The 26,844-nt window shown below is 40.2% G+C and overlaps 1 protein-coding gene across 1 annotated transcript in view; it reads right to left on the reverse strand.

Annotated features, from left to right (window-relative positions):
- Nucleotides 1–344: 344 nt before the first annotated feature.
- The window catches only part of LOC102454459 (guanine nucleotide-binding protein G(q) subunit alpha), a 221,744-nt gene continuing 195,244 nt past the window's right edge, over nt 345–26,844 (reverse strand). Inside the window, exons 6-7 of the mRNA XM_014573325.4 lie at nt 7,472–7,625; nt 345–4,560 (exon numbers count right to left, since the gene is read on the reverse strand). Of these exons, the coding sequence (XP_014428811.1) occupies nt 4,370–4,560; nt 7,472–7,625 (345 nt within the window). The 3' untranslated portion in view covers nt 345–4,369. The remainder of the gene's footprint in view (nt 4,561–7,471; nt 7,626–26,844) is intronic.

A 26,844-nucleotide genomic window follows, 5' to 3' on the forward strand; every position in this document is an offset into this window, starting at 1 on the left:
ATATGGATAAAGGACATAAATTACTAGTGCATACTAAACTGTTAAATATATGGATTATACCAAAACCAAGAACTGTATTTACAAAAAAAGCATATGTCTAAATGTCCAAAATACAGCAGTTAACCACATGCAAGAAGCCACTTTAATTTTCTAGTCAGATGGCAACAACATGATGAAATCCCAAAGACACATGTGGACTATATAACTGATTTTTAAACTAGAGGTAGGTCTTTGGTATGCCATGTTAACATATTGTGCACACATTATTAATTAAGCAAATTAATGTAGTAGTTAGTATGCAGGGTAATCCTTATATAGAGTTTCAAGAACAGCAGCACATATAATAAATTATTTGGGTACATTTTATTTTCTTCGAGTGGGTTAACATGTTTTTGTGTTTTCCTATTATTTCAATCTTTTGTGAGGAATGCAAAACAAGGGAAGGGGTCATGACAGTGAGTACTTTGAAGGTCATTTACATCTTACAACCAAAAGCTGGGAGTTTAGCAGTATCTTAATATGCAGCCCTTTACCCCCCATTTAAAGTTTTTGCAAATCACACAGTCAATTCTGACTGATATCCAGCATAAAACGTCTCTTCTCAACTTTCAAACTTAAAAAAAATTATGGTTTACAATCATGTGGCAGTATGATTAAAATTACAGTTCATACACCTTGACAATCAAAATAGTCTTAATTATAAAAAGTAAAACTGCCCTTATAGCTATACTTATCCTCTACCTCAGGACAGTGCCAGTTAATTTGTGAAAAAGGCAAGTTTATGGTTTTTGTAAAACACATATTACAGCTTTCTTGTGCTAGTGAACTTCTAGTATACACAAGTTCCCAAGAGGTTTTCTTTCCCTCCTCCCCAAGCTACGACATTCAACAAAATCACATTGTTTTGGCAAAGTTGAAAGGGTTTTTGTTTTGTTGTTTTTTGCCCTCAGCTTCATATTAGAGGCACAAACGTCTGCTCTATAAGGCATAGTAGAAACCAAAAAAACCCCAACAACAAACAAAATGAAACAAAAAACAAAAAATAAAAACAGCAAAGGATTATATTGCAAGTGGGAACAACTGTGTCATTTAAAAAAGAAAAGATGTTTTCTGTAAACTGGAATACTGAATGATGTGTTAGGTGATTCATGAAAAGCTGCCTTGGCATTTTGAAGATTTTCCCTCCTTCCCGAACATGATCAAATGATCTAAATGTTTGCCACAAGTCCAAATTACCTAAAGCATACCAGAAGTATCCCAGCGGCACACACACTGGAAAACTTTGGCAATCACAATATAACTACAAAGTAAACTTTTGTGGGTTTTTTTGGTTGTGGGGGGAGGGTTTGGTTTTATACAAAACTTAGAATCAACTCTTCCCTCCCACTCCAGCCCAAGCCCTTGGAAAAAAAATCCATAAACAAAACAAGCACAATAAGACCTCTTTTAGGCTCTCGTGGTCTCTATTTCCTACAATTCCATTTAGATCACCAAATCTGGGATTGTCATTCTATTCCTATCTTAAAAGAAGGGATATTATCATGTACCCCAGAATCAACAATGGAAACAGAAACTCAATTGTGTTTATAGAAAATTAAAGAACAATTTTATAATGCCGTATACTGTATAACAAAACTAACTTCTGATTGTCCATTTAGAACTTCAGTGTCACTTTTTATATGCGGTATCTACCTGCTGTAGCTTTATTTATAAATAAAATACCTTGACTCACTGGACACTGGTGACTTTTTTGTTTTGTTACATTTAAGATTTTCATAACCTTTCAAACACTATCCCATTGGAGTTCTCTATTATGCTTTTTCATATTTTAGGGAAGTGGTGATATATAACTGTTAGTACATTTGTACAATAGGCTACAATAGCTTCTAAATCCACTTTTCTAATAAAAGCTATCAGAGAGGTAAGACTAACCTGCTGCGCATTTGCCAAAAAATTCATATTAAAGAGCTCACATTCCAATCCTAGGTCATATGGCAAAAGATCTTCTAACAGGTGGTTTCTACATCTATACAAAGCCCTGTCAAAACTCAAGCATTATTTTGAGAGTGTGACCTCTGGGTGTTGTTTTCAATTTCTTTCTACTCAGGAATGTGCAAATGGTTTTATACAGCATGATGCTAGTACCGCTCTGTACTATAGTAAAGTATTTTGTTTTGTAAATAAAAAAATCCCTAGTCAGAAATAAACTGACAAAATTTACATTCTTCTCTCTTAAAAAAGTAAATAAAATAACATTATTTAAAATGTGAATTAGCTATAAGACATACAATACAATTACATAGATACATATCAATACAGCACATTCAATCTGCCAAAAAATTAATGATTACAAAGCCAGTATGGATGTTGCCACACACACCTGTGTGTGTGTGTGTGTGTGTGTGTGTGTGTGTGTGTGTGTGTGTATGTACAATGATTATAGCTTTCATAATTGCACTATACCTACAACCAGTTTTTACATGGTGTCTCATGAGAGAGAAAAAAATACAACTTTTGTTATTGTTGTTTTGGGGCTGGGAGGGATTAAAGATGAACCACATTTCATTAGTATTTATTGTTAACTTTGGTACTCAACTAGTAAGCCATTCTCCCCCCCTCCCTACCCCCCTCCAATCACTGTTCTGAAGAAGCAATTTCTACATAAGTGCACTCTAGTGCTGCATGGTATTGCAGATAATCAGTCCAACTGATGTCAGACCTCTTGAGTTCTCTGCAGCTCTCTAGTGATCATATGACTGGTTACATTTTTTTTCACCCCAACCTGCAGAATGAGGTCCATAAATGTGTGTGCTGTTTTTGTTCTTGTTTTAAAAAATTGCACATTTAGAGTTCAAAAGTAAGGTTTTTGCTCTTGTGTTTACATTAATAAATCTTTCTATGGAACACAGAGAGGCTACTTTGTATTAAGCCTATTAGATATCTGTTTATCAATTAATAAGCAATTGTATCAAGACAGGTTTCTGAATGTGATTATTACTCATTAGTAATTTCATGTTTCACAACTAAAGGTGCCTTGATATTACTGCAGAAAATGTCCTTTGTATTCTCATACTATCTTTGAGATAAGGACAGACTAAAATTGTCTTTAAATTAGCATAGAAAATATGCACGTGCATGATGCACTTAACAGCATTTTCACTCATGCTGCTGTTTTTGGCATTGAAAATGGAATACTTCCTTAACAAAGGGAACATCTGAGCTAAAACATTAATTTTTTTATCATTTGGCAGTTGCCTCAATCAGGCCATTTCCCAATGAATCAATTTGGCATTTGAATTAGTATCTTACATTTCAAAGCTATTAGTTTTATAAAAAGCCAGGTTTGGCAACATGATTTTAATACAATAAAATATGTTAAAGTTGTGGTCAAAATATTTTAAAAGCTCTAACTAAAACAAACAAAACAAAACAAAAAAGTAAAACAAATAAAACCAACTTGAAAAAACAATATTTCAGGCTGTAGCTACTAGGGAAAACGTAGTGTCTATGGCATTTTTGTTTGGCATCTGTGATTGAAAAGAAAAGAAAAGAAAAGAAAAGAAAAGAAAAGAAAAGAAAAGAAAAGAAAAGAAAAGAAAAGAAAAGAAAAGAAATGGCACAGAGCAATTAAAATCAATTGTCATATTTCACATTGCCATTTTGCCTTAGTCATTTCATTACTGCCTTCTATGCATCATTTTGATGTGCCATGTTATAGCTAAAGTTAAAATCCATGTTACCACAACTGCTATTTGTGATCCCAGTATTCTAGCCCACAGCATGAAGACAGTTTGCAAAATATCCATGTCAAGAATTTTAAAATCGCAGTATCAATACTTTTAATTTTTTAGAAAAAGTAAATACTGTAACATAAGAATGACTGATGGCTTAAATTGTGATGATAATATTTTCCTGATCAGATCACTGTAGAGAAAACAGTTTATCAAGGAATGCAACTAGGAAAAAAAGGCCATTGTACCTTTGAAAACAATAATAAAATGTAGCGTAGGAAGGGGTAGAGAGTGAGGATGAAAAAAAAAACCAATGGAAAGGGGAAGCCAGTTTGATTTTCCCTCAATAGAAACCCCCCCATCCTTTGCGAGTGCATGACTGAGAATTTAAAATACATTGAGTCACAAGGTTTTGCCTAAAAAATGAGGAAACATGCTGTGAATGTATTTCAGCATCTTTTGTTTTTCCTCAATATAGTTTAAATAAAATCATAATATTTACTACAAACTCTGTGATCATTCACAGAGTCCAGGCCGGCAATAAATTAGTATTATGCAAGTCGTTTTCACAGATAATACAGTCCCTCTTGTACATCTTCAATTGCCCAAAGGGAATTTTGGGGGGCTACTAGGCACAGTTAGACCAGGTTGTACTCCTTCAGGTTTAACTGTAGAATAGTGTCCTTGACAGCAGCAAAGACGAAGCGGATATTCTCTGTGTCTGTAGCGCACGTGAAGTGGGAGTAGATAATTTTGTCACTGTCTGGATTCAGATCTACGAACATCTTCAAAATGAACTCTCGTGCTGCCTGTGCATCTCGTTGTGGTCCTGTTAGGTTAGAAAAGAAAATCAGTTTTGCTAAAGCTAATCAAATGTATGAGCTTCTTTGTTAGAAAGAATCTGACTATGTCTAGCAATAAGTGGAAGAAAATTGTAGTCTGTAATACCTGTACAAGAGAAATAGGGAAATAATATTTTAAAAATCAACTCACACCATGCCCTTGCTCTTTTTTCCCCCTGGGTAGGACCTTTTAAAAATAAAGTTGAGGGAAATTTCGGAGATAAAATTATGCTCTTCAGGCATAAATATTATCCTGCCAATTATTCCCCTTCCCTACCAAGATACCTTATTTAATGGGAAAATGAAATTAGACAATCTGTAACCCCAAAGGATGAGCAAAACAAAAATCAATCTGTTCATAATTAATCTTTCACTAATTTCAAAGCGTTAAGCAGTGTTTGGGCTATTGTAATATAGTGTACATGGTTCAACTAAAATCTATTTTTATGCTGCAGCATTGTACTGTTACAAAGTTGTTAAATTACAAAACTTAATGACCTAACTAATCAATTGTTATTTAAATTACACACAATAATTATCATATTAAATTAAAATTAAGACTGCAATTCTCAGAAGGCACGCAGTCTATGTAAACAGGCTGCATGTTCAGCTATACGCACAAGGCAAATGGACCAAACACTCCCAATTTGGAGTAGTCAATGTTTATCCACTCTATAGCTAGTACCTCAGGGAACTGGCAGGAGGGGTCAATACAGGTTGCTGCTTCCCAGACCAATATATGTGAGAGTGCTCCAAAAGCTGAGAGGCCCCAGAACATCTCAAAGAAAAGATCCCCAGAAATTTTTTTTAAAAGTGGGCAAAGCAACATATTCTTCGCTAGCTCTGTCTTTAGCTATGGCTGAATCATTCTGAATGCATTTTTCCAGAAAAATTCAGCCTGGGGCAGACACTCAGCATGGAAAATTTCAATCCAAATAGTTAAAATCTGTCAAAGTTATAAACAACTGAAAACAGGGTCTTAAAACAGGAATGCCTTAGTAGGACACTTTAGTAAGAGAGGCTCAATTAGGGTTGAAAGATTACTAAAAAATAATGACTACTCAACTGTCAACTTTCAAAAAAAGACAGAGGCTTATCAAACTAAAATTTGCTGAATTGTAAACTACTATGGCCTGATCCTTCTCTGTGAGTGGACCCCTGCTACTGCACTGACCAATTTCCAGGAACATGACCAAAGTCTCTCAAATCATAAAATAGTGTTTTCCTAATCCCTTTTTTGAAAATTAGGGATACTACCATTCTGAAGCCTCATCAAACTTCTAGCCTAATCTGCTGTTCATTCTCCAGTAGAGACAATGGAACCTTTAGGTTAAGTACTCAGGCCCTTTCGTCCACTTACCAGATGAACCTGGGACTTCACTTCAAATTCAAGCAAAGTCTCCACGCAGATACCTTAAATAATTTCACTTTCATCTCATAAAACCTTCCAGAATGTACATCCTGTGAGTTTCCTTAGCAACTGGTATAGAACCTGCATTAAGGTTCTCTGGAACAGGCACATTAAACCTTGTATAACAACATAAAATTAGAATGAAGGAAACTCCTCTGTCCCAGCTCCCCTCGAGCGCCCGATCTGCTGCCCCACCTCCCGCCACTGATAGAGGCAGCAAACACATAGGGTCAGGGAGGTAGGTGGGAGCCGATAATCTCAGGGAAGCGGCTGTCAGAGGCAGGGAGAGGTTGTGTGTGTGTGTGTGTGTGGGAGGGGAGGAGGGAGGAAGAAGGGGGGAATGAGGAGGAGTGAGAGGGGCCTGCTGCGGAGCAGTCTCTGTGTGCGGCAGGCCCAGACTCACTGCGGAGAGAGGCTGCTCCATGGGATGCCTGTGCAGCCTCTACCGTGGTGAGCTTGGACTCCCATGGACAGGGGCTGCCTGCCGCCTTGCACTGCTGCTTCTGTTTTTAAAATGACTCCTCTCATGTACAGGCTCCCACCTGGTGCCCTGCCTCCGCAGATTATCAAATAGTCGTGTAAATGCTAAAATTTGGTGCAGTTACATGACTATTCAATTACATGTTATCTAACATCCCCAATGAAAATCTACTTGATAGTCTACCACTTTTCTTATTGCCATTATAAAAAAATGCTGCAAGTCTGTGGACTATTTGAGTTCATTAGAAATTCTCAAAATAACTATTTTCTTTTGTATTTTTTCCCTTTTCACATGTTTTTGAATCTAGTATATTACATGTCCAGCTTCCCAACCATAAGGTTAATCATTTGACACCACGGCTACGTCTACACTGGCACCCTTTTCCGGAAATGCTTAAAACGGAACAGTTTTCCATTATAAGTATTACCAGAAAAAGCGCATCTACATTGGCAGGATGCTTTTCCGGAAAAGCACTTTTTCCGGAAAAGCGTCCATGGCCAATGTAGACGCGCTTTTCCGAAAAAAAGCCCCGATCGTCATTTTCGCGATCGGGGCTTTTTTGAGGAAAAGACTACTGTGCTGTCTACACTGGCCCTTTTCCGGAACAGTTTTTCCGGAAAAGGACTTTTGCCCAAACAGGAGCAGCATAGTTTTTCCGGAAAAACACCGACAATTTTACAGTAGATCGTCATTGCTTTTCCGGAAAAGCAAACGACCAGTGTAGACAGTTGGCAAGTTATTCCAGAAAAGCGGCTGCTTTTCCGGAATAAGTGGCCCAGTGTAGACACAGCCCATAAGTATAAAGTCTAATAACTTTGCAGACAATAGTTGATTATTATTGCAGTACAAGATTCTATATGTCATATAAACCAAATGCATTTTTAAGCAATGGGTACTGGAAAATTCTCTCTGGAATTTAGACAATGCTATTTACCACATATCATCATTTTAGTGCAAATGATCTCCAGTTCTGGAGCATGAATTCTGGTGATGCAATATTACTTACCATCATACTCTGGGAAATAGTCAACTAGATGGGAGTACATAATTTTCTCCTCTAGAAGATCTTTTTTATTTAAGAACAGAATGACGGAAGAGTTCTGAAACCATGGATATGTGATAATTGTCCTAAACAGTGCTTTGCTTTCCTCCATTCGGTTCTGGAAGAAAATAAGAAAAATAGAAAGGAAATGATGTGGTCACAAAATATGTTCGTTGTACTGTATTTATTTTACAAACTGAACTATTCCTATTCCATCATATGAATTTTCTTGTTGCTTTTTGGGGCTTCAAGTCACAATTTCTTTATAAATAGTTTGTTAAATTTGTACAGGTTGAGACTCCATAATCCGGAATTCCCTAGTTGGGCAACACTAGGTCTGGCATCGTCAAGGATAAACTGGCGGGCTGGGACCAGGAGCATTTCCAGACTAAGAGGCCAAGAGAGCAGAGCCCCAGGAGGCAGTGTGAGCTCTCCTCCCCCCGGCAGAAGCAGACCTTCTAGGGAGAGCCCCGAGCTCCAGGCAGCAGCAGGAGCCACAAAGAAGAGCCCCAAACTCTAGATGGCAGTGAGGGAGCCGCTGGGGAGAGCCCTAAGTTCTGGGCAACAGCAGCAGCTGCTGGGAAGAGTCTAGAGTGGCAGCCACCTGGGAGAGTTCAGAGCTCTGGGTGGCAGCGTGACACTCCCCCGCTCTCCAAGAGAAAAGTGGGGAGGGGGAGCCAAGCCCCCTGCCTATGGGGAGAGTGCAGAGTGGAGGGATCAGAAAGCAGAACCTTCTCCCCTCTCCCCCACTGAGGGGCGAGCAGAGCCCCTGGTGGCAGCGGGATGGCCAAGAGGAAATGCAGAGCCCCTGGCGCATTGACCTCCCATGGTCCAGTAGATTCCCCGGTTTGAGACCTGTCAGGTCCCCAGGGTGCCAGACCAGGGATGTTCCACCTATAGGATATTACAGTGATGCAAGTTGAGGCTAATATACGTTAAATATTTTTTTAAATGGGCCATGAATGTTAACCATGTATTAGGAACTGACAAAATATGGCTATTCATATATGCAGAGGGCCACCATCACAAACCTGCATTACTGGAAAGTGTGTGGAGAGCAAGCTAAATCTACAAGCATAAGAGCCAAGTTAAAAAAGAGAGTATTTTCTTTTGTTTTCAATTTCCTAATTTTTGTTGGCTTTGTGTTCCAAACTTAACTGCTTACTCACTACTGAAACATGACGGATTAGTATTACTGTTTTCACCATCCTGAAATTTATAACAGTCAGAAAGGACTTGCCTCTATTACAACATTTTATTGTGTTTTAAAATAATTGAGAAAAGTTTAATTATCTGACACGATGCAGACTTTACTTAGTGGTCGGTACGAACTAGGTTCAGCATTGTCTCAGCTAACCACAGCAAAACCCTTCTTCCTCCTCTCCTATGAATAGCTCTAAAGCACAACTCTCATCCTTATACTGCACAACAGCAGCAGCAGCATTAGAAGAGTGAAAGGATTGTTAAAGTCTAGCCATTGCCTGCAGGGTTCTAAAGAGTCACAATAAAGAATCAGGGGCCCTGCTAATTTTACTCCTGCTTGGCTAGACGCCCCACCATAGGCATGGAAGCTTCATGTATGTAGACAAAGATAATGCATCATAGTTTGATTTTATTTACTTGGGTGTTTTTGTATATTTTACATTCAGTTCCTTTGTGAAGTTAACTTTACATGCAGGCTAGGAACATTTGTATCAATTCAGCAGAAATTGATGGATTAGTTCTCTTGTACAGGGAAAGTTTCCTACTAGTGGATAAACTGGAATTTTCAAAGCCCTGCAATAATTAATTAAACCTCTAAACATACTTTTCAGACAGTAACTATGGGAAAACTAAAACACACAAACTGGGATCCACACCAGGACTTAGGCATCTAAGGTACCTTTTTTAGATGCCATTGTACAGGCAGTCCCCAAGTTACGCGGATCTGACTTATGTCGGATCCGCACTTACGAACGGGGCTCTCTCGCGCCGGAGCTCGCAGGCAGCGGGACCGTCCAGAGCGCAGCGGTCCCGCCACCTCGACATCCGGGACAAGAAAAGCTGCTCCGGGTGCCCCTGGTCTGCTGGGGACCGTCTCCAGCAGACCAGGGACACCTGGAGCAAAGCCGTGGCTTTGCTCCCCGTGTCCCTGGTCTGCTCAGGGGGGTGGGGGAGGGAGGGCGCAGCTAGTGCGCCCCCCCCCCAGCAGACCAGGCTTTTGTTGTGGACCCAGGGTAGAGCAGCTGGGGTGCTGCCGGGTTGGTCCTGCAGGGACCTACCCGGCAGCCCAGCTGTTCTGTCCCAGGCTCGAGATTCAGCCGCTGTTGAAACTGATCAGTGGCTGATTCCAGGAAGCTGGGGGCAGAGCAATTCTGTCTCCAGCTTCCTGTAGTCAGCCCCTGGTCAGTTTCAGCAGCAGCGGCTGAATCTGGAGCCAGTTCCGACTTACATACAAATTCAACTTAAGAACAAACCTATAGTCCCTATCTTGTACGTAACCCAGGGACTGCCTGTATTCCGCAAAACTCATGCTCAGCTGCTGCCTAACCTCATAGGTACCTAAATTCACTCAGCACCTATATTTTTGCAGTTGAAGTTCCTTAGGCATATATGTTCCTCCTTTTGGGCACGCACCCTGCTGCCTCGCTCTAGGCATCTGGGTATCTATCTTGCACTGAAACAGCAGAGTGATCCACACACCTGCGGAAGATACATGTTTTGGCTGCCTAAGTCACATGGGGGGTCCCAACTGGTAGATACGCTCAGAGGCTGCCTAACTCCACACAAAGGAGCTAAAGGGGTGTGAGAGGAGGTAGCCACCCTTATAACTTTAATCCAGGTAGGGTATTCAACTCCCACTGAATTCAGTGAAACCAGGATATCATGCATAAAGCTTATCTGATTAATTTAAGATCATTACATCACGACACTGGCATAGCTGGGCACAGAATCTAAATCATTGGTCTGTGATTTAAACACCAGGTCATGCTTCTTCAACATTTTGTATAGGCTTCTTGCCACAAACCTATGCCCAAGTCTATTTATAACTCACAATAGTAATTAAATTAAAATAGGTTTTTATTTCCAGTTTACACTTCTTAATCATAGAGCTGCATCATAAGTTCATTTGATAAATCCAGCTACATTTCTGAATCCCGACTTTTGATAACAAAGTTTGATTCCACTCCCCTAATTCCTAACTAAATTTGGCATTTGCAGATACGTGAGTGTAAGTCTTTGTGAACTGACAGTATGTTTTCCTTCCACAACAAATTAAAAGCCATTGTAAACACTTTAAAACTTATGAATAATTAGCAAAGTGCACAGGAAATACAATGGCTTAAATTATTAATGCAAACTTGAATTATATGCCCTTTGCAGAACTCTTAATGGGAGTTGAAACATGCTCATCCAGCTATCTGACAGTAATGCAGAAGCAACAGAGAGGTAGCCGTGTTAGTCTGATAGTGGTAAAACAAAAAAAGCAGTCATGTAGCAATTTAAAGACTAACAAGATGATTTATTAGGTGATGAGCTTTTGTGGGGAAGACCTGAAGAAGTGGGTCTGCCCCACGAAAGCTCATCACCTAATAAACCATCTTGTTAGTCTTTAAAGTGCTACATGGACTGCTTTTTTTGTTTTAATGCAGAAGCTTCGTGCTCTGTTTTTTTACAACACACTGTTATACAGACAAAGCATGCCAGTCTATAGTAGGGATGTTAGCATATAGTCGTGTAAACAATTAACTGATAAGTTTGAACCTTATAGGTTAATCCTAATGACTACATGCACACTGCCCTGACCTTGCCGTTGATAGATTTTCTCAGTGCTTTGAGCTTGGGTGAAAGCTGTCTGTCACTCAGCCCACTTGAAACAAAGGCAATATTTGTGGGTGAGAGAAAATCACTAAAGGAAATGACAGAGGTAACACCTGCTCCTTATCCGATGGAATTTGTCCACATTTTGGTACTTCAAGGTTGCAATTTTGTGAGTTTTCACTGAATCCTAAGTTATTTCTTGAAGTTCCGATAGTAACAGTGGCTTTTTTCCTTCCCCGTCTGCACTTGGTAAATGGGATATTCTATTTTCCTTTACATGTGGACTGTATTATAGTTATAATTAGGGGTCTACCAAATTCACAGTCCATTTTGATAAATTTCATGGTCAGAGGATTTTCAAAATATGCCATGTCATGGATTCAGATATTAAAATCTGAAATGTTATGGAGTTTTAACTCTGGGGGTCCCAACACCAAAGAAGGTTGTGGGGAGTCTGCAAGACTATTGTGGAGCTGAGGTACTGCCACCATTGTGGCTGGCCACAGCGTTGCCTTCAGAGCTGGGCAGCCACAGAGCAGCAGCTTCTAGCCAGGCATCCAGCTCTGAAGGCAGCACCACTGCTATCTGCAGGGCAGAAGTCAGGTTGGGAATACCATACCATGCCACCCTGGCTTCTCCGCTGCTGCTAGAGGCAGTGCTGCCTTCAGAGCTGGGCTCCCACCCAGTATGTAGATGCTGAGCTTCCAGTATTCAGGGGAGGTTCCTGGAGGAAGGTCTGAGCCAGCCCCTGGAGCAGCCTGTGCTAGGAAAATGAAGTCACATCCCTCTCCTGCTCAGCAATGACTAGCTTGGCTTGCTGTGTGTTTTGGGGGCAATTTGGGGTGACCATGGCACCCTTCCAGCTTAATGCCTTGGACAAGTTGTTCATGTTGCTCCCTAAGTCACAACCCCCCATAGCATGCCACCCTCACTTCTGCCCTGGTACTGGCAGTGGTGATACCTTTAGAACTAGGTGTCTTCCCAACAGCTGACGGTGTCCAGCCATCCAGCTCTGGAGTCAGCACAGAAGTATGGGCAATATGCGACCCCCTCCAACAATAATCATGGGGTGAGGGAATTTCATGGCTCATGATGAATTTTTCACAGCCATGAGTTTGGTGGGGACCTCATCATAATAATCACTTCTAGGCTGGATTATTGCAGTGACCTCTGCAAGGGAAGAAGCTTGAAGCTCACCAGCTGCACCCCCATACTCCACCACTCCCGCTCAAATCCCATGCTTGCCCTGCCTCTTCCTATCCCTGCACTGCCTCTTTCCTCACGGTTCTGCCCCTTCCCCTGAGTACGCCCAGTCCCTGCTGCTCTCCCTCTCATCTAGGACCTCCTGTGCTCTGTGGAACAGCTAATCATAGGGCAAGGAAGACTGGGAAGGAGAGGTAAGAGCTGACTGGCAGGGATTGGTGGGTTCTAAGCACCTGTTGATTTTTTTCAAGGATGCTCCAACCCTGGGGTACCCATAGAGATGGTGCCTATGGTAGTGCATCTCAGAGCATACTACACAATTGACATTTGTTTTCAACATGATCCTAGATGAAATTCAAGGTCTTTGTTTGGAAATAAGGTAGGTCTCAGAAACAGCACTCTCCATATTTCATCTAAAGAGTTGAGATCAGCTGGGTTGCTCAAGTTCAAGATACAGGCAGTCCCCGGGTTACATACAAGATAGGGACTGTAGGTTTGTTCTTAAGTTGAATTTGTATGTAAGTCGGAACTGGTACATATTGTAGGGGAAACTCTAGCCAAACATTTCTCCAGAGCTCAGTTTTATTCTCCCACACCTCACTTCCCTCAGTCCTTTATTCTCAAGCTGAGGTGTCTGCTAAGAAAAGCCGCTCCACGTCTCCCTGGTCTGCTGGGGGGAAGCAGCTAGTACAGGGTTGCCTCACCCCGTTTGTAAGTAGGGATCCGATGTAAGTCGGATCCATGTAACCCAGGGACTGCCTGTACTTTAAAACAACTCACCCTTTGATTCAACAGAGTCTGAATCTTTTATGAATAGGAAAGTATGGGATGAATGGGAAAGATCTCAGGCCCCAATCCAGCAAATACCTAAGCAGGAGCTTGGCTAATCAATTGGTACAATGTTAAACATATATCTCTCTGCAAGGTCAAGTTGCAGCTCTGTTTGGGGTGTGTGCATGAAAGAGTATTAGTGTTTACAATGGGTGAACTAGGGATTTTACTGTATTTATAAAATATCAATTGTAAACATCTAGAAAACTGGATAAATTTGGAAAGAAAGAAAGACTACAGTTAAACATCACAACGAATATGATTACCAATACATATTTTCTCATAGATTTTGTCCTAATATTGTGTATACCTTGTGTTTCCTTTAAAAACAAGCCTGCTCTATTTTAACCGCACAGCTAAAAAACATTTTTGCTTCATTTTTGTAAATCTCATGTTAATTGCTATGTAATAATTGATAACAAAAAAGAAAAAGAAGCAGGAGGAATCACTCTGAAAGTGTTACAGAAAACACTATTTGTGATCATCATACAGGTGGGAATATTTTCTCTTTTTAAATTAATTTATTTATTTGGTCACCTGTGAAGAATAAAGCTCTTTGTTTGCCTTTGTATCCTCCACAGGATCATATAATTATGTGGCCTATATAACATAAAAGCTAAAATGATACAAAGCACACTTTGGCCTAAAATTCCTTTTTGGAGGTTAAAAATTAAGTTGACAAATTTGATAGTGTGCGAGCTGTTTTCAGCTGGACTCTTATATTAAAAGGACTGTAGAAGTGAGCAGTTCTTGAACCCTGCTTGCCACACCCAATTCCAGATATGGCTGCAGCCTTCTTCCCAAAAGACTGCCAATTCATGATTCTAAGTATTACAGTCACAGTTAAAAAGATGGGTTAGAATTTCATCAAACCAATCACACTTATGTTGGCATTGCCTTCTGTTCCCCAACTGAAGATGGCTCTTATCTGGCAGGAGGACATGTCTAGCCATCCACCATGTATATCTGTTTGCTGGCCATACATTTTTGGACTCTGTAAGCAAAATAGAGCTGCTTCCTGAGCACTGTCAACCACACTCCTGAAACTTGGCCAACACAGACAGTGAATCTATGCCAAGATTAGCCAGCTGCAGAATGGATCATTTTGATTTTGTAAACCTTCCAGCTTCAGTTAACACTTGGAACAGAGGATTGTTTAAGATCAGATCTGGAATAAGCTCCTGGCTATGAGCTAGCAACAGTAGGCTTAAATATAACACAATTTCTGTATGTGTGTACATGTCCAATATATGTTATACACACACAAATCATGAGACAGGGACTACTCAGGCAAGTATCCAGTGCAACTAACAAGTATTTGCAAAATCATTTTGCCTTTTCTGTTGAGTACAATAGGTCTTACTTTCTTGTAGTCCTTTATTGCAACAAAATTACCACAAAAGAACAAAGGCTGAGTTTTGCAGACATCTCACACAAAGGGTACAGCTAGACTACATTCTTCTTTCGAAAGGAGATATGCAAATTCGGTGCTAATTTGCAGATCTTCTTAGAACATAAGAACATAAGAATGGCCATATTGGGTCAGACCAAAGGACCATCTAGCCCAGTAGCCTGTCTGCCAACAGTGGCCAGCATCAGGTGCCCCAGAGGGGGTGGACTGAAGACAATGATCAAGCGATTTGTCTCCTGCCATCCTTCTCCAACCTCTGACAAACAGAGGCCAGGAACACCATTTCTATCCCCTGGCTAATAGCCTTTTATGGACCTAACCTCCATGAAATTATCTAGCTTCTCTTTATACTCTGTTATAGTCCTAGCCTTCACAGCCTCCTCTTGCAAGGAGTTCCACAGGTTGACTACGCACTGTGTGAAGAAGAACTTTCTTTTATTAGCTTTTAAATCTGCTACCCACTAATTTCATTTGGTGTCCTCTAGTTCTTCTATTCTTCCGATCGCTTTTTCAAAAGTGAAAGCAGTTTAGACTGGGGATTTGAAAGCCCCGCACCCCATTTTTCGAAAGAATCCTGTACACCTCATTTTTTCAGAGAAAGGGTTCTTTCGAAAAAGGGGTGTGCTTTTGAAAAAACCTGTCTAAACGGCTTTCACGTTCAAAAAAGCAAGCGGAAGAAGATATGCAAATTAGCACCAAATTTGCATATCTCCTTTCGAAAAAAGAACATAGTCTAGATCAGTGGTCCCCAACCTTTTCAGGTTGTCGGGCACCAGGGGGCGGGGACACTTGCCCGCCCGGGGGCAGCCCCCCCCAGCTGCATGCCCAGGGCCGGCGCCCCCCCCCCCCCGTAAGCGCCGCGGGCCCGGGGCCGGGGGTCAGGGTCAGCACCGGCACGCACGGCGCGCCCGGGGCTGGCACCTTCCAGCCCAGATTGCTCCGCAGGCGCATGTAAAGAGCCCAGTGGGCGCCATGGTGCCCGCGGGCACCAGGTTGGGGACCACGGGTCTAGATGTACCCAAACAGTCGTCCTTCCTTCTTCCCTCCCTCCATCCCTCCCTCATTTAGGCTACATCTAGACTGCAGGTTTCTTTCAGAAGAAACTTTTCTGGAAGAGATCTTCTGGAAAAACTTCTTCCAAAAGAGAGCCTTCACACTGCCAAAGCACATTGAAAAAGCAATGTGCTTTTTTGAAAGATAGCATCCAATCATTTGGACACTATGTCACATTTAAGTTCTGATTGCTGTGGACGGAGTGGCCACCAGGGCACCTGTGCTTTTTCCTGGAGGCCTCTTCTTTCGAAAAAACCCTCTTCCCTGTCCACACATACCTTTTTCTGAAAGAGTTCTTTTAGAATAGGCGTTCTTCCTCATAGAAAGAGGTTTACTGCTGTTGGAAAAATCCCTCTGTTCTTTTGATTTATTTTTTGAAAGAACGTGATTGCAGTGTGGATGTAACTGAAGTTTATTTGGAAAACTCTGCAGTGTAGATGAATCAACATACCTCTGCTGGAGATATTACGTGCTATTACAGAAGCATAAATTAAACAATAAATTAGGGATGTTAGCCGGTAATAGACTAGTCGAGTAACTGCATTAATTCTTAGCGGTTTGTTGACTATTCTATAGTCCCTGGGGGTGAGGCTGGCAGCCAGTATGCTCCCAGCCCCATTCTTGGGGAGTCCCTTGCTACCCTGCGCTGCCGCCTCTGTATCAGAGGCAGCAGTGTGGGGTGCCAGGCGGGAACCGGTTTGCAAGGGAAGCCAATTTAAAAACTAGCTCCCACACAGACTGGCTGGCTTGGACCAGCCTCTGTGGTGGAGCCAAACTTGCTGAGGACAGAGGCTACTCTGCAGGATGTGGTCATTTCTTAGAAAAATTGTAATATCTCAGGGTATGTCTACACCACCCCGCTAGTTCGAACTAGCGGGGTAATGTAGGCATACCGCTCTTGCAAATGAAGCCCGGGATTTGAATTTCCCGGGCTTCATTTGCATAAACTGGGCGCTGCCATTTTTAAATCCCTGCTCGTTCGAACCCCGTGCCGCGCGGCTACACGCGGCACGAACTAGGTAGTTCGGACTAGGCTTCCTAGTCCGAACTACCGTTACTCCTCGTGGAATGAGGAGTAACGGTAGTTTGGACTAGGAAGTCTAGTCCGAACTACCTAGTTCGTGCCGCGTGTAGCCGCGCGGCACGGGGTTCGAACGAGCAGGGATTTAAAAATGACGGCGCCCAGTTTATGCAAATGAAGCCCGGGAAATTCAAATCCCGGGCTTCATTTGCAAGTGCGGTATGCCTACATTACCCTCCTAGTTCGAACTAGGAGGGTAGTGTAGACATACCCTCAGAATGAAAGAAAAAATATCTGGGGGACGCCCTCTGGATCGTCTCTTTTTGAATTCTATACGTGGCTAAGATACAGTCTTAATTAGAGAAAGACAGTAATGGGCATTAATAAGATGTGGTCTTCAGTACCTATTGGGAAGGGTATTTGGACAGGGGAAGGTTTCTCTGATGCAACTTATTTTATTTTCATCATAAAGCATAAATGAAAATTACTTTTGTTAGCCATAATAGGGCTGAGTGTTGTCTGTATTTAATAATAACAAAACAACAAAAATATTATAGCTCTGTAAATTAAATCCAACCAGCCTTCTCCAATAATGCATGAAGATACACTGATAAATTACAAGCCTTTATAAAGCAACATTACATATTTATATGGCATGCTTATAAAAAGCAGACTTTTGGACACTGTCCTGATCCTTCTAAAAGCAAACAGTAATGTTGCTTGCCTGCCCAGAGCAAAGCTTTTCCTTCAATTCAGGAAAGTCAGAACATTATCTGTGCATTCTCATTCACTGAGTAATAAAATCCCTTATAAGGCAACTCCTTGACTGCTCTCTTCACTGGAACTGCTAATTAATTACATGTTCTTGGGTTTATTTATTCAGAATACACAGTAATATGTTTGGTATAACTTTTTTGCATTTGTATTTACAATTATCTATTTTTCCAGCTATTTTACAATTTTCTTTATTGGTTCTCATGTTGCAAATTTGTTTTCTCAAAGTAATTTCAATACAGGCAGTCCCCGAGTTACGCGGATCCGACTTATGTCAGATCCGCAGTTACGAACGGGGCCCTTCCTCTCCCTGGTCTCCAGCAGACCAGGGAGAGGAAGCAAAGTGGCGGAACACGTGGGCAGCGGACAGCCCAGATGCGTCTGGGCTATCAGCTGGCCGCGTGCTCCGCGGCTTTGCTCTGCTCTGCTCTGCTCCCCCTCCCCCTGGTCTGTAGACCAGGGGGAGGGGGAGCAGAGCAGAGCAAAGCCGCGGAGCCCGAGGGCAGCAGGATAGCCACGGCGCGTCTGGGCTGTCCCACTGCCCGCGTGTTCCGCCGCTTTGCTCCCCGTCCCCCTGGTCTGCAGACCAGGGGGACGGGGAGCAAAGCAGAGCAAAGCCACGGAGCCCGAGGGCAGCAGGATAGCCACGGCGCGTCTGGGCTGTCCCGCTGCCCCCATGCTCTGCGGCTTTGCTCCGGACGCCTGTGGTACAGCAGCTGGGGCGCTGCCGGTTGGTCCCGTAGCGCCGCCCTGGGCGCCACTGGACCAACCCAGCAGCACCCCAGCTGCTCTGCCCCAGGTGTCCCCAAGTCAGCAGCTGCTGAAAATGACCAGTGCCTGACTACAGGAAGCCCCTGCCCCGGGCTTCCTGGAATCAGCCGCTGATCAGTTTCAGCAGCAGCTGATTTGGGGATGCCTGGGGTTCTTAAGTTGAATCTGTATGTAAGTCAGAACTGGCGTCCAGATTCAGCCACTGTTGAAACTGATGAGTTTCAGCAGCGGCTGAATCTGGACGTCAGTTCCGACTTACATACAGAAGAACAAACCTACAGTCCCTATCTTGTACGTAACCCGGGGACTGCCTGTACTACTAAAAATACAAGTTTACAAAGCGCACACTTCTAAATAGATGAGGCTTCCACCACACTCAGCAGAGAACAGGCACTCACTGTGTATAGTTCAAATTGGGGCTTGTCCAGTGCAAACAATAATACAATCTCTGGGTCCAAACCAACCATCAGGCAACTATCAACAAGCAAGGAGAAGAGTGGAAATCTTTAAAAAGGAAACTGAACTTCTTCCCATTTCAAAAACCCTGACTTTTGCCTATATGCTGCATTCAGCACTGAGCCCAGCTTCAGGAAGCAAGAAAAAATTAAAGGTGGTTGCTGCTGGCTCTGTGTGCTATGGGAAGGAACCATCAACAGTACCCTTTCTTTATTCTTATCTAAAATAGGTATAAGGTAGTGGTCCCTGATATCTTTTTAAATCTCTCCATGGTTTACAAGGATCTTCAAAAGCCACCATGGATAACCAGCAACTGAAACCATTAGTATCAGGTGTAAGCAGTGTGTGGGTTCTTTCAGAAATAAATGACCCCACATAAAACATTTTATCTGCTATAATATTTGCCAGAGAAGCTTGAGAAGTGAAGGGAGGGGAGAGCAGAGAGACCACACAGAAATCATGTGGATGAGAAATGATAGCATAAACTCCAATAGAAAATGAGCTTTCCAGGAAATGCTGTAATACAAATTCCCAAAGCTGATACGTATTATTACTGTTATGTATTATTATGACTTTTTGTTAAACAGCCTATCACTAAACAATGTAATATAATTACAATAAAAAACAAGTGCTCTCTGACTGACCCAACAATTTCCTTCAGCTCCCAAAACAAATATTGTGGAAGAAAAGAATTCACTTGATATCAGCTGTTACTCATACACAAAGAATTCTGATTCAGCAAAGTAGTTTAAGCATACGTCTAACTTTAAGCACATTAATGGAACTATTCCTTTGCTTCATGTTAGGCACATACTTAAGTTCTTTGCTGAACTGGGGTCTGAATCATTCTGATAAACCGTCCTTTTCACAACAGAGTGAAAATAATCTGTAGCAGGCATACTACTATAACTGTATGGCCTCTCCCAGTCTGTGGCCTAACTGGGGAAAAGCCTCACTGACTGCCATTTGTTTCTAGGGATTTTACATTTACTGAAGGATTTGCCCCTTAGTATATTTCACTGGGATTTATCAGTTACGAAATAAAAAAGAAAGAAAGAAATATATTTTACCTTTTTTACTCAGAAGCCAGACCTTCTATTAAAAATAATTATTCCCATCTGCTATGCTCTTCGGCTTTATAACGAGAGTGGCTTCCGGATGACAATGACATTTACTAATTAGTGTCTAGTAAAGGTACGGCTATTAAATGAGAACACTGTATCAGTAGACAGATATATAGTACCAATGTGTTTGTATGGTGCCTAGCAGGATGAGGCCAGGATCTGTGACTGGGGTCCCAAGAAGCTATTAATACTAATAAATAACAAATACTAATAACAAAATAAATACAAGTAATAATAACAAAAATTCTAACGACCAACAACAATAACAACAGTATATTTACAATATTAAGGTTTAGATCCTGATGATTTAAGACACTTCATTTCTGGTAGCAGACACCAGGAAGGAACTCAGACTAACTCCAGTCATCTGAAGAAGTGGGTTGTGCCCACGCACGCTCATGATACCATCTACATGTTTTGTTAGTCGATAAAGTGCTACCAGACCATGTGTTGTTTTTTTGCTTTTTCCTGGGTGGGGCTGTTTTCAGTTATGGGCTGCAATTCTAAATATATTCCTGCTTCCCTGTCTTTGCCCCTTCCAATGGCATTTATAAACCCATGTATTTATTGACACATTTCTTGTTGGAAAAGACTTTTATTGGTGATAGTGTAGTTTTATATTAATTATAAGATTGGTTAGAGATTTCTTAAGCAGTGAGCAGGAAAAGCACTCTGGGTACTGATACACAAATTAACAGACTAAACATTTCACTTGGTTTAAGTAAAACCACAAATGCAGAGCTTTTAATATGATCCAGGTTCTCACAGACCAGGTGTGGTATGGTATTAGCTTTTATAGATCAAATGATAACATATAAAACAGCTTTTCTTACAGAAGTGACTTGTCTATTTCACCTGGTATTCCTTAAAATTCCTCTTAAACTCTCTACTGTTCATTGCCAATTGCCTATTTCATTGCACAGTATTCTCCTTCACTAATCATATAATTTAATATTTGTATTAGTGTGATTAATGGAATTACACAATATTCTACAATGCAAAATTAAAGAATTTTTCATTTGTTCTGTACAATGCTTTTTCTTATATAAGGAACACTTGGTGAAATTTTATGAACCTTTTAAACCAGTTCTTCATATTTTACAAGCAGATTTTTGTTCGTTTGGAGAGGGAGTGATTAGGAGAGACTTTTCTTTCTTTGCTGTGGGATACTTGTTGATATTGCCCTTCCACACCCTTCTTGTGGATTGGTGTGTGAGGAGCCCTAATCCTCCCATCCCCACTCTGTCTCCAGACTCACCTCATGCTTCCAAAGAACTAACACTTTTAACGGCATCCTAGAGTAAAATTAGAGTGCCTTGTAGGGATGTAAATGGTTAACCAACCCGTGCTAGTGAACTCCAGTGGCACAAAGCCAGAGCTGCGGAAGGGCCACCAACCTGGGTGGTGGGACCCCGCGGCTGTGGTGGGGCCTCTCGGCAGCAGCTCGACCCCAAAGCTACAGCCGCACTGGTGGACCAGGCAGCAGGCCCTAACTTAACTGGTTAAGCGCTAGCATTTACCTGGTTAACTGTTTTCTCATCCCTAGTGTTTGGATGGAGTATCCCTCACTTGTTCTTAGTCTTTTGACATCATCTTTTCTCTGACATGAAAGAACCGCTATCTTGACTTGCTCCAACTTTGACATTGCCCTGTACACTAATCTGGAAATGGTTCTGAGATTCTCAATATTGACAAAACAAAAAGAATGCCCAAGATATTTGGCCTCTATGAAATTATCTCTTGTGCACCCTGGCATTTCATGGATGAACATCTTTGGTACTGGCTTCTAAAGCAACCCTTCGGACTATCAGCTTGTCACATCTATGCAGAAATGTTAGAGGTACAAATGGGAGCTAGGTGAAATCAATGAAAGTTAGGTGCCTAAATACCACTAAGCAGCTGAGCCTTAAGTGCTTTCTGTGCCTTTACAAACCAAGCCTGGAACAGTACAGCTCTGAAGAGAAGGAATGAGGCAAGGGATTGCTATTGCACAGATTTGATAAATGGTAAGTGTACACTGCAATCCAGCATGATAATATACAGAATGGCACAGAAGAATGAATTACACTAATTGGAAAAAAAGAAAGCTGTCTCATCAAAGCCTATGATCAGCCAAAGACAAATAGCATGATATACGATCTTCAAGTTAGACCACCCCTATACAGTCACAACTGCTCTCAGAATTAGAGCTTCTATCCAGCTCCTCCTTGTATGCAAGCACTGGAGATTTGATCCTTACTTGCAAATTTCCATTTTCTGTGGATTTTTGTCACAGTCTTTAACATTTCCAATCTTATTACAGAAATGTATAAGCTGTTCAAATATTTTTTTCCTTCAGAATTTCCATCTCCCAGTATTGTTTCTTACCTTCACTACAGTGATGTAGACAGGCTGGAACAAGATGGCGGGCCCCAACTTCAGGTGGGCAGGTAGCAACAATGGGACCACCTCTCCCCACCCCCAACTGGCCTTGAGGGAGGGAGGGATAGATGCTCTGGCCAAGAGTCCCATAAAAATGGAGTCAAAGCTAAATCATGGGGTTGAGGCCTACGTGCCAACCCCATCAGACGGCGTTTAAGCCACTGATCATGTTTTCTTTTAGTCTGTGCTTAACCCCCTGCAGATACTGCACTTGTCTTGCTGATGGCCTTCTTCTAGGCACTGTAGACCGGCAACATGCTCTGGGCATATGCTTCACCCACTTAGCACATTGTTTGAAAACTTGGGGCTGCTGCATGCCCTCTGCGCTTGAGTAACAAAGGGAGAGAGAAACTCCTGAAGAACAGCTATTTAAATGAACTAAAAATAACTGTCTATACTACAAAGAACTGTGGAACAAAATACCAGGACAGAACTACTTCCAAAGCAAGAAGTCAGAAGCTCCAGGGACCGCTACTGTCGGAAAGAAGGAACTGAAGAAAGAGTCAGGTTGGCGAGGGTTTATATATGACCCAGCAAGGCATCACCACAGGGGATGCCACAGCCAACCTGATTCAGAGTTTATTTCAACTGCTTTCCTTATTATTTATTTTAACTGCTCTCTCCTTTGACCAAAAACCTGAACAATTTTGGTCTTTTCTTATGGTGTGTGAACAACTTCTGATTTTACTTATATATTAGCTATTGATAAATACTGCCAATAGGGTAGGTTGAATATATATATTAATTGTGAAGTAAGAACATAAGAACATAAAATGGCCGCACTGTGTCAGATCAAAGGTCCATCTAGTCCAGTAACCTATCTGCCGACAGTGGCCATGCCAGGTGCCCTGGAAGAAGTGGACCGAAGACAATGATCAAGCTATTTGTTTCGTGCCATCCATCTCCAGCCTCTGACAAATAGAGGCCAGGGACACCATTCAGGGATCCTGAATCAGGTTGGCTGTGGCACCATGTAATTTTTAAAAATTAAACTAAATATTTTTCATTGATTTTTTTCAGTGAAAAACTGTACAAAAATAAAAAAATTCAATTTGCTTCCATTTTGAATTTTATAAAGATTGGGAGTTGAGGGATTTTTCACCTCTTTCACTTTTTCCTTCATCTCCCGTTTTTCACTGGAAAAAGGGAAAAGAAAATTATTTAAAAAACTCCTCAAATGAAAAAAAAATACATAAGTGAAAATACTAGTGTTTGAGAAAGATGAAACAAGTGAAACTTATTTACAAAACAAAATTTTTGCTTTTGTTCTAATTTTTTTCCTAAACATCCCAAACAAATGAAATTTTCTCACTACTCTTTTTAATGTCCCTGTAAATTGCTTTTTCTCTTTCTTTTTTAAAACCAAACTTTGAAAAAATTCTTGGATCAACCCTAATTAGCTAACAATTCTGATGAATAACCTACAGACTGTGATGGTTCACAGAATAATGGCATTTACTATACTGAATTTGCAATTTATGGCATTGGCCAATATGTTATTTTCTTTTTCTAGACTGAACTGTAAAAGGAATAGCCAGTAGTAAATGAAGAATGGTGAATTATGACAAGTGAAAAAATGACTCACAAAGCATATATTTAGGGAATCAATGCATGATATTTTCACAATTACTGCATAGATAATGAATAGCATGAACACAAGCACAGAACTGAACTTAATCCTTTATTCATAAATATGACTACACACCTGCTATATAAGTATGCTCACTGTACATTTGATATAAATCCACACTAGACCTTTATACTGTTTAAGTATAAATCAGATATTATCTAAGAAACAAATATGTGTAATTGCACATATACACACAATGTACTTTGAGCCTAATTCTCCTTTACACACACCAAGGTCTCTTTACAGTGCTCTGACAGTGTAACGGGGATTTAAAGTAAGAGTAAATTATATTTATTTACACTTTAGGTCCCCCTTGAGCTTCTACAGCAGAGTAAAGTTGTTTATTGGCATAATTTGTATTTATACTTAATGTTCAGCATATAACAGCAGATTGCAAAAAGTTGCAAAATGTTTCATATGCAGAAGCTTTAGGGATCACAGATTGAACTCTGGAACCGTTTTTTGGAAAATTTATTATAAACTAGAATAAAATAAAATTCAAACCAGTTGTTGCTAACATGTTGTACCCTACGTTTGTGCACATACCAATTACTCTGAATCTTTACTAAGCCAGCAATATTGAAATTTACACTCATAGCCTCTAGCTAAGTTTCTATCAAATAGTCACAAAACCATTCTGAATTAAGCTTTAGCTACTTAATTTTTTATATTATTAAAAGAAATGAAAAAAGAGGAAGAAGACTAGACCAGAAGAAGACTAGCTAAACCACTTGAGAAACTATTTAAAAGCTATTACAGAAGGGCTTCCTAATGATTCATGTGTAGACATATGCACATGTATACAGGCACAAACATTTGCAGAGGTTTTTCCTTTGTTTCCCTCATTCTTTCCTTCACAAAATGTGTGTATTAATGCTTGCTTTGTTCCACAACATTCTTTCAATGTTCTCATTCTCTGACATTTCATTTACCTTGAAATAGTACTAATCGACTCACCCAATTTGCAAATAGAACTATTGGCACAAAGCACCAAAACAAGGAGTGGATAGAACTAACATTTGTGTCAGAATTTAGCAGACTATGTATTCTAGGACAACATTATTATATTTCCTTATTAAGCATCTGACACATATTTATGTACTTAATTCACAAACATGACTTAACTAACAGAGCCTCTTGCTGTGTCATAAAGTAGTCCCCTTAAATTAAATAAAATGGGACTTCACTTCGTTTTCATCATTGTGTATCTTTTTTTATTACACTGAAATGCTATGAATAATTAGCTTGTTATCATGGGAGAAGACAAGGAGAGTTAGAAATTGTTTATATCTGTAAATGCTAAATAGAGAGACAGACAGTTTTTCCACATTTTTTACAAATCCAAATTTATAGTGTAGGAGCTAGCCTTATATTTTTAGCAAATCCCAATTTTATAGATTTATTTCCTACATATAATTTAAAAAGTTTATAATTTTAGTTCAAATGTGACAAAGCCTAATTTCTCTTTTAGTAATTACATTGTATTTCTTTATATTTGCCATTTCTTATAGAAAATACTTATAGATAATACTACTGCAATTACAGAAACAATAAATTATGTTAAAATGTAATTTTAACCTCCTAATTTTACACAAATAAATAATTATTTGGCAATAAGGGAACAAATCTGTATGTGCCTTACATGCCTGTGGATGTTAAAAGCAGAAGGGAAAAAAACAGTGCTTATTGACAAAAGGAAAGACTTCATTTTTTTAATCAATAAGATGAGCACAGTATTTACATGTACCGATACAGAATTAGCAGTGGAATAAAGTTAATTTAACACTTAACTAAATGTCTTTATGGTAGCCTAGATTGCCATCTAGTGGGTAAAATAAAAATTACGTATCAAGCAAAAGGAGATGTAAAAGTATCAAACACTTGTTTTCCTCCTGAAGTATTTTAAATTTAAATAGTTAATTCTTTTTTGGTGGAAGGCGGGTGATGGAGATTTTAGAGAATTTGAATTGTGTGTGCATTTGTGCTAGTAATCTGACTCAGACCACAAATGAACATAGAAGCAGACAGCATTGTTATTACAAGAGCTTCCAGTGCAGAACTGGTGAGAAGGTAAAGAGAAGAAATACAATTAAAAAGGAAAGGTATTGCCCTGACCTATTTTAGATTAATGAACAGAAAAAAAAAGCTTTATTAGAGCTGTCAATTAATCACAGTTATCTCAAGCGACTGTTTCAAACAATAGCAATTAATAAAATTAATTGCAATTTACTCAGTTTTAACTTCAGTTAAATAATAGAATACTAAGTAAAATTTATTATAAATATTTTTTGTTTTTCTACATTTTCAAATATATTTATTTCAGTTATAACAGAATACAAAGTGTACAGTGCTCACTTTATATTATTTTACTACAAATATTTGTAGCAGAAAAATGATGAATAGGATTTTTCAATTAACCTCATGCAACTACAGTAGCACAACCTCTTTATTGTGAAAGTGCAATGCACAAATGTATATATTTTTTGTTATATAACTGTATTAAAAAACAAAACAATATAACACTATAGAGCCTACAAGTCCAACCAGTCCTATTACTTCTTCAGCCAATTGCCATGACAAACGAGTTTGTTTATATTTATGGGAGATAATGCTGCTGGCTTATTTATGTCTCCTGAAAGTGAGAACAGCCATTTGCATAGCACTTCTGTAGCTGGCATTGCAAAGTATTTACATGACAGATATGCTGAACCTTCATATGCCCCTTCATCCTTTGGCCACCATTCCAGAGGACATCCTTCCATGGTAATGACACAATTTAAAATAAATTAAATTGACTCCTTGGGGAAGAATTGGATGTCTCTTGCTCTGTTTTACTTGCAT

The sequence above is a fragment of the Pelodiscus sinensis genome, chromosome 6 (assembly GCF_052426305.1).
Source record: "Pelodiscus sinensis isolate ZL-2025 chromosome 6, ASM5242630v1, whole genome shotgun sequence".
Lineage (NCBI taxonomy): Eukaryota > Metazoa > Chordata > Testudines > Trionychidae > Pelodiscus > Pelodiscus sinensis.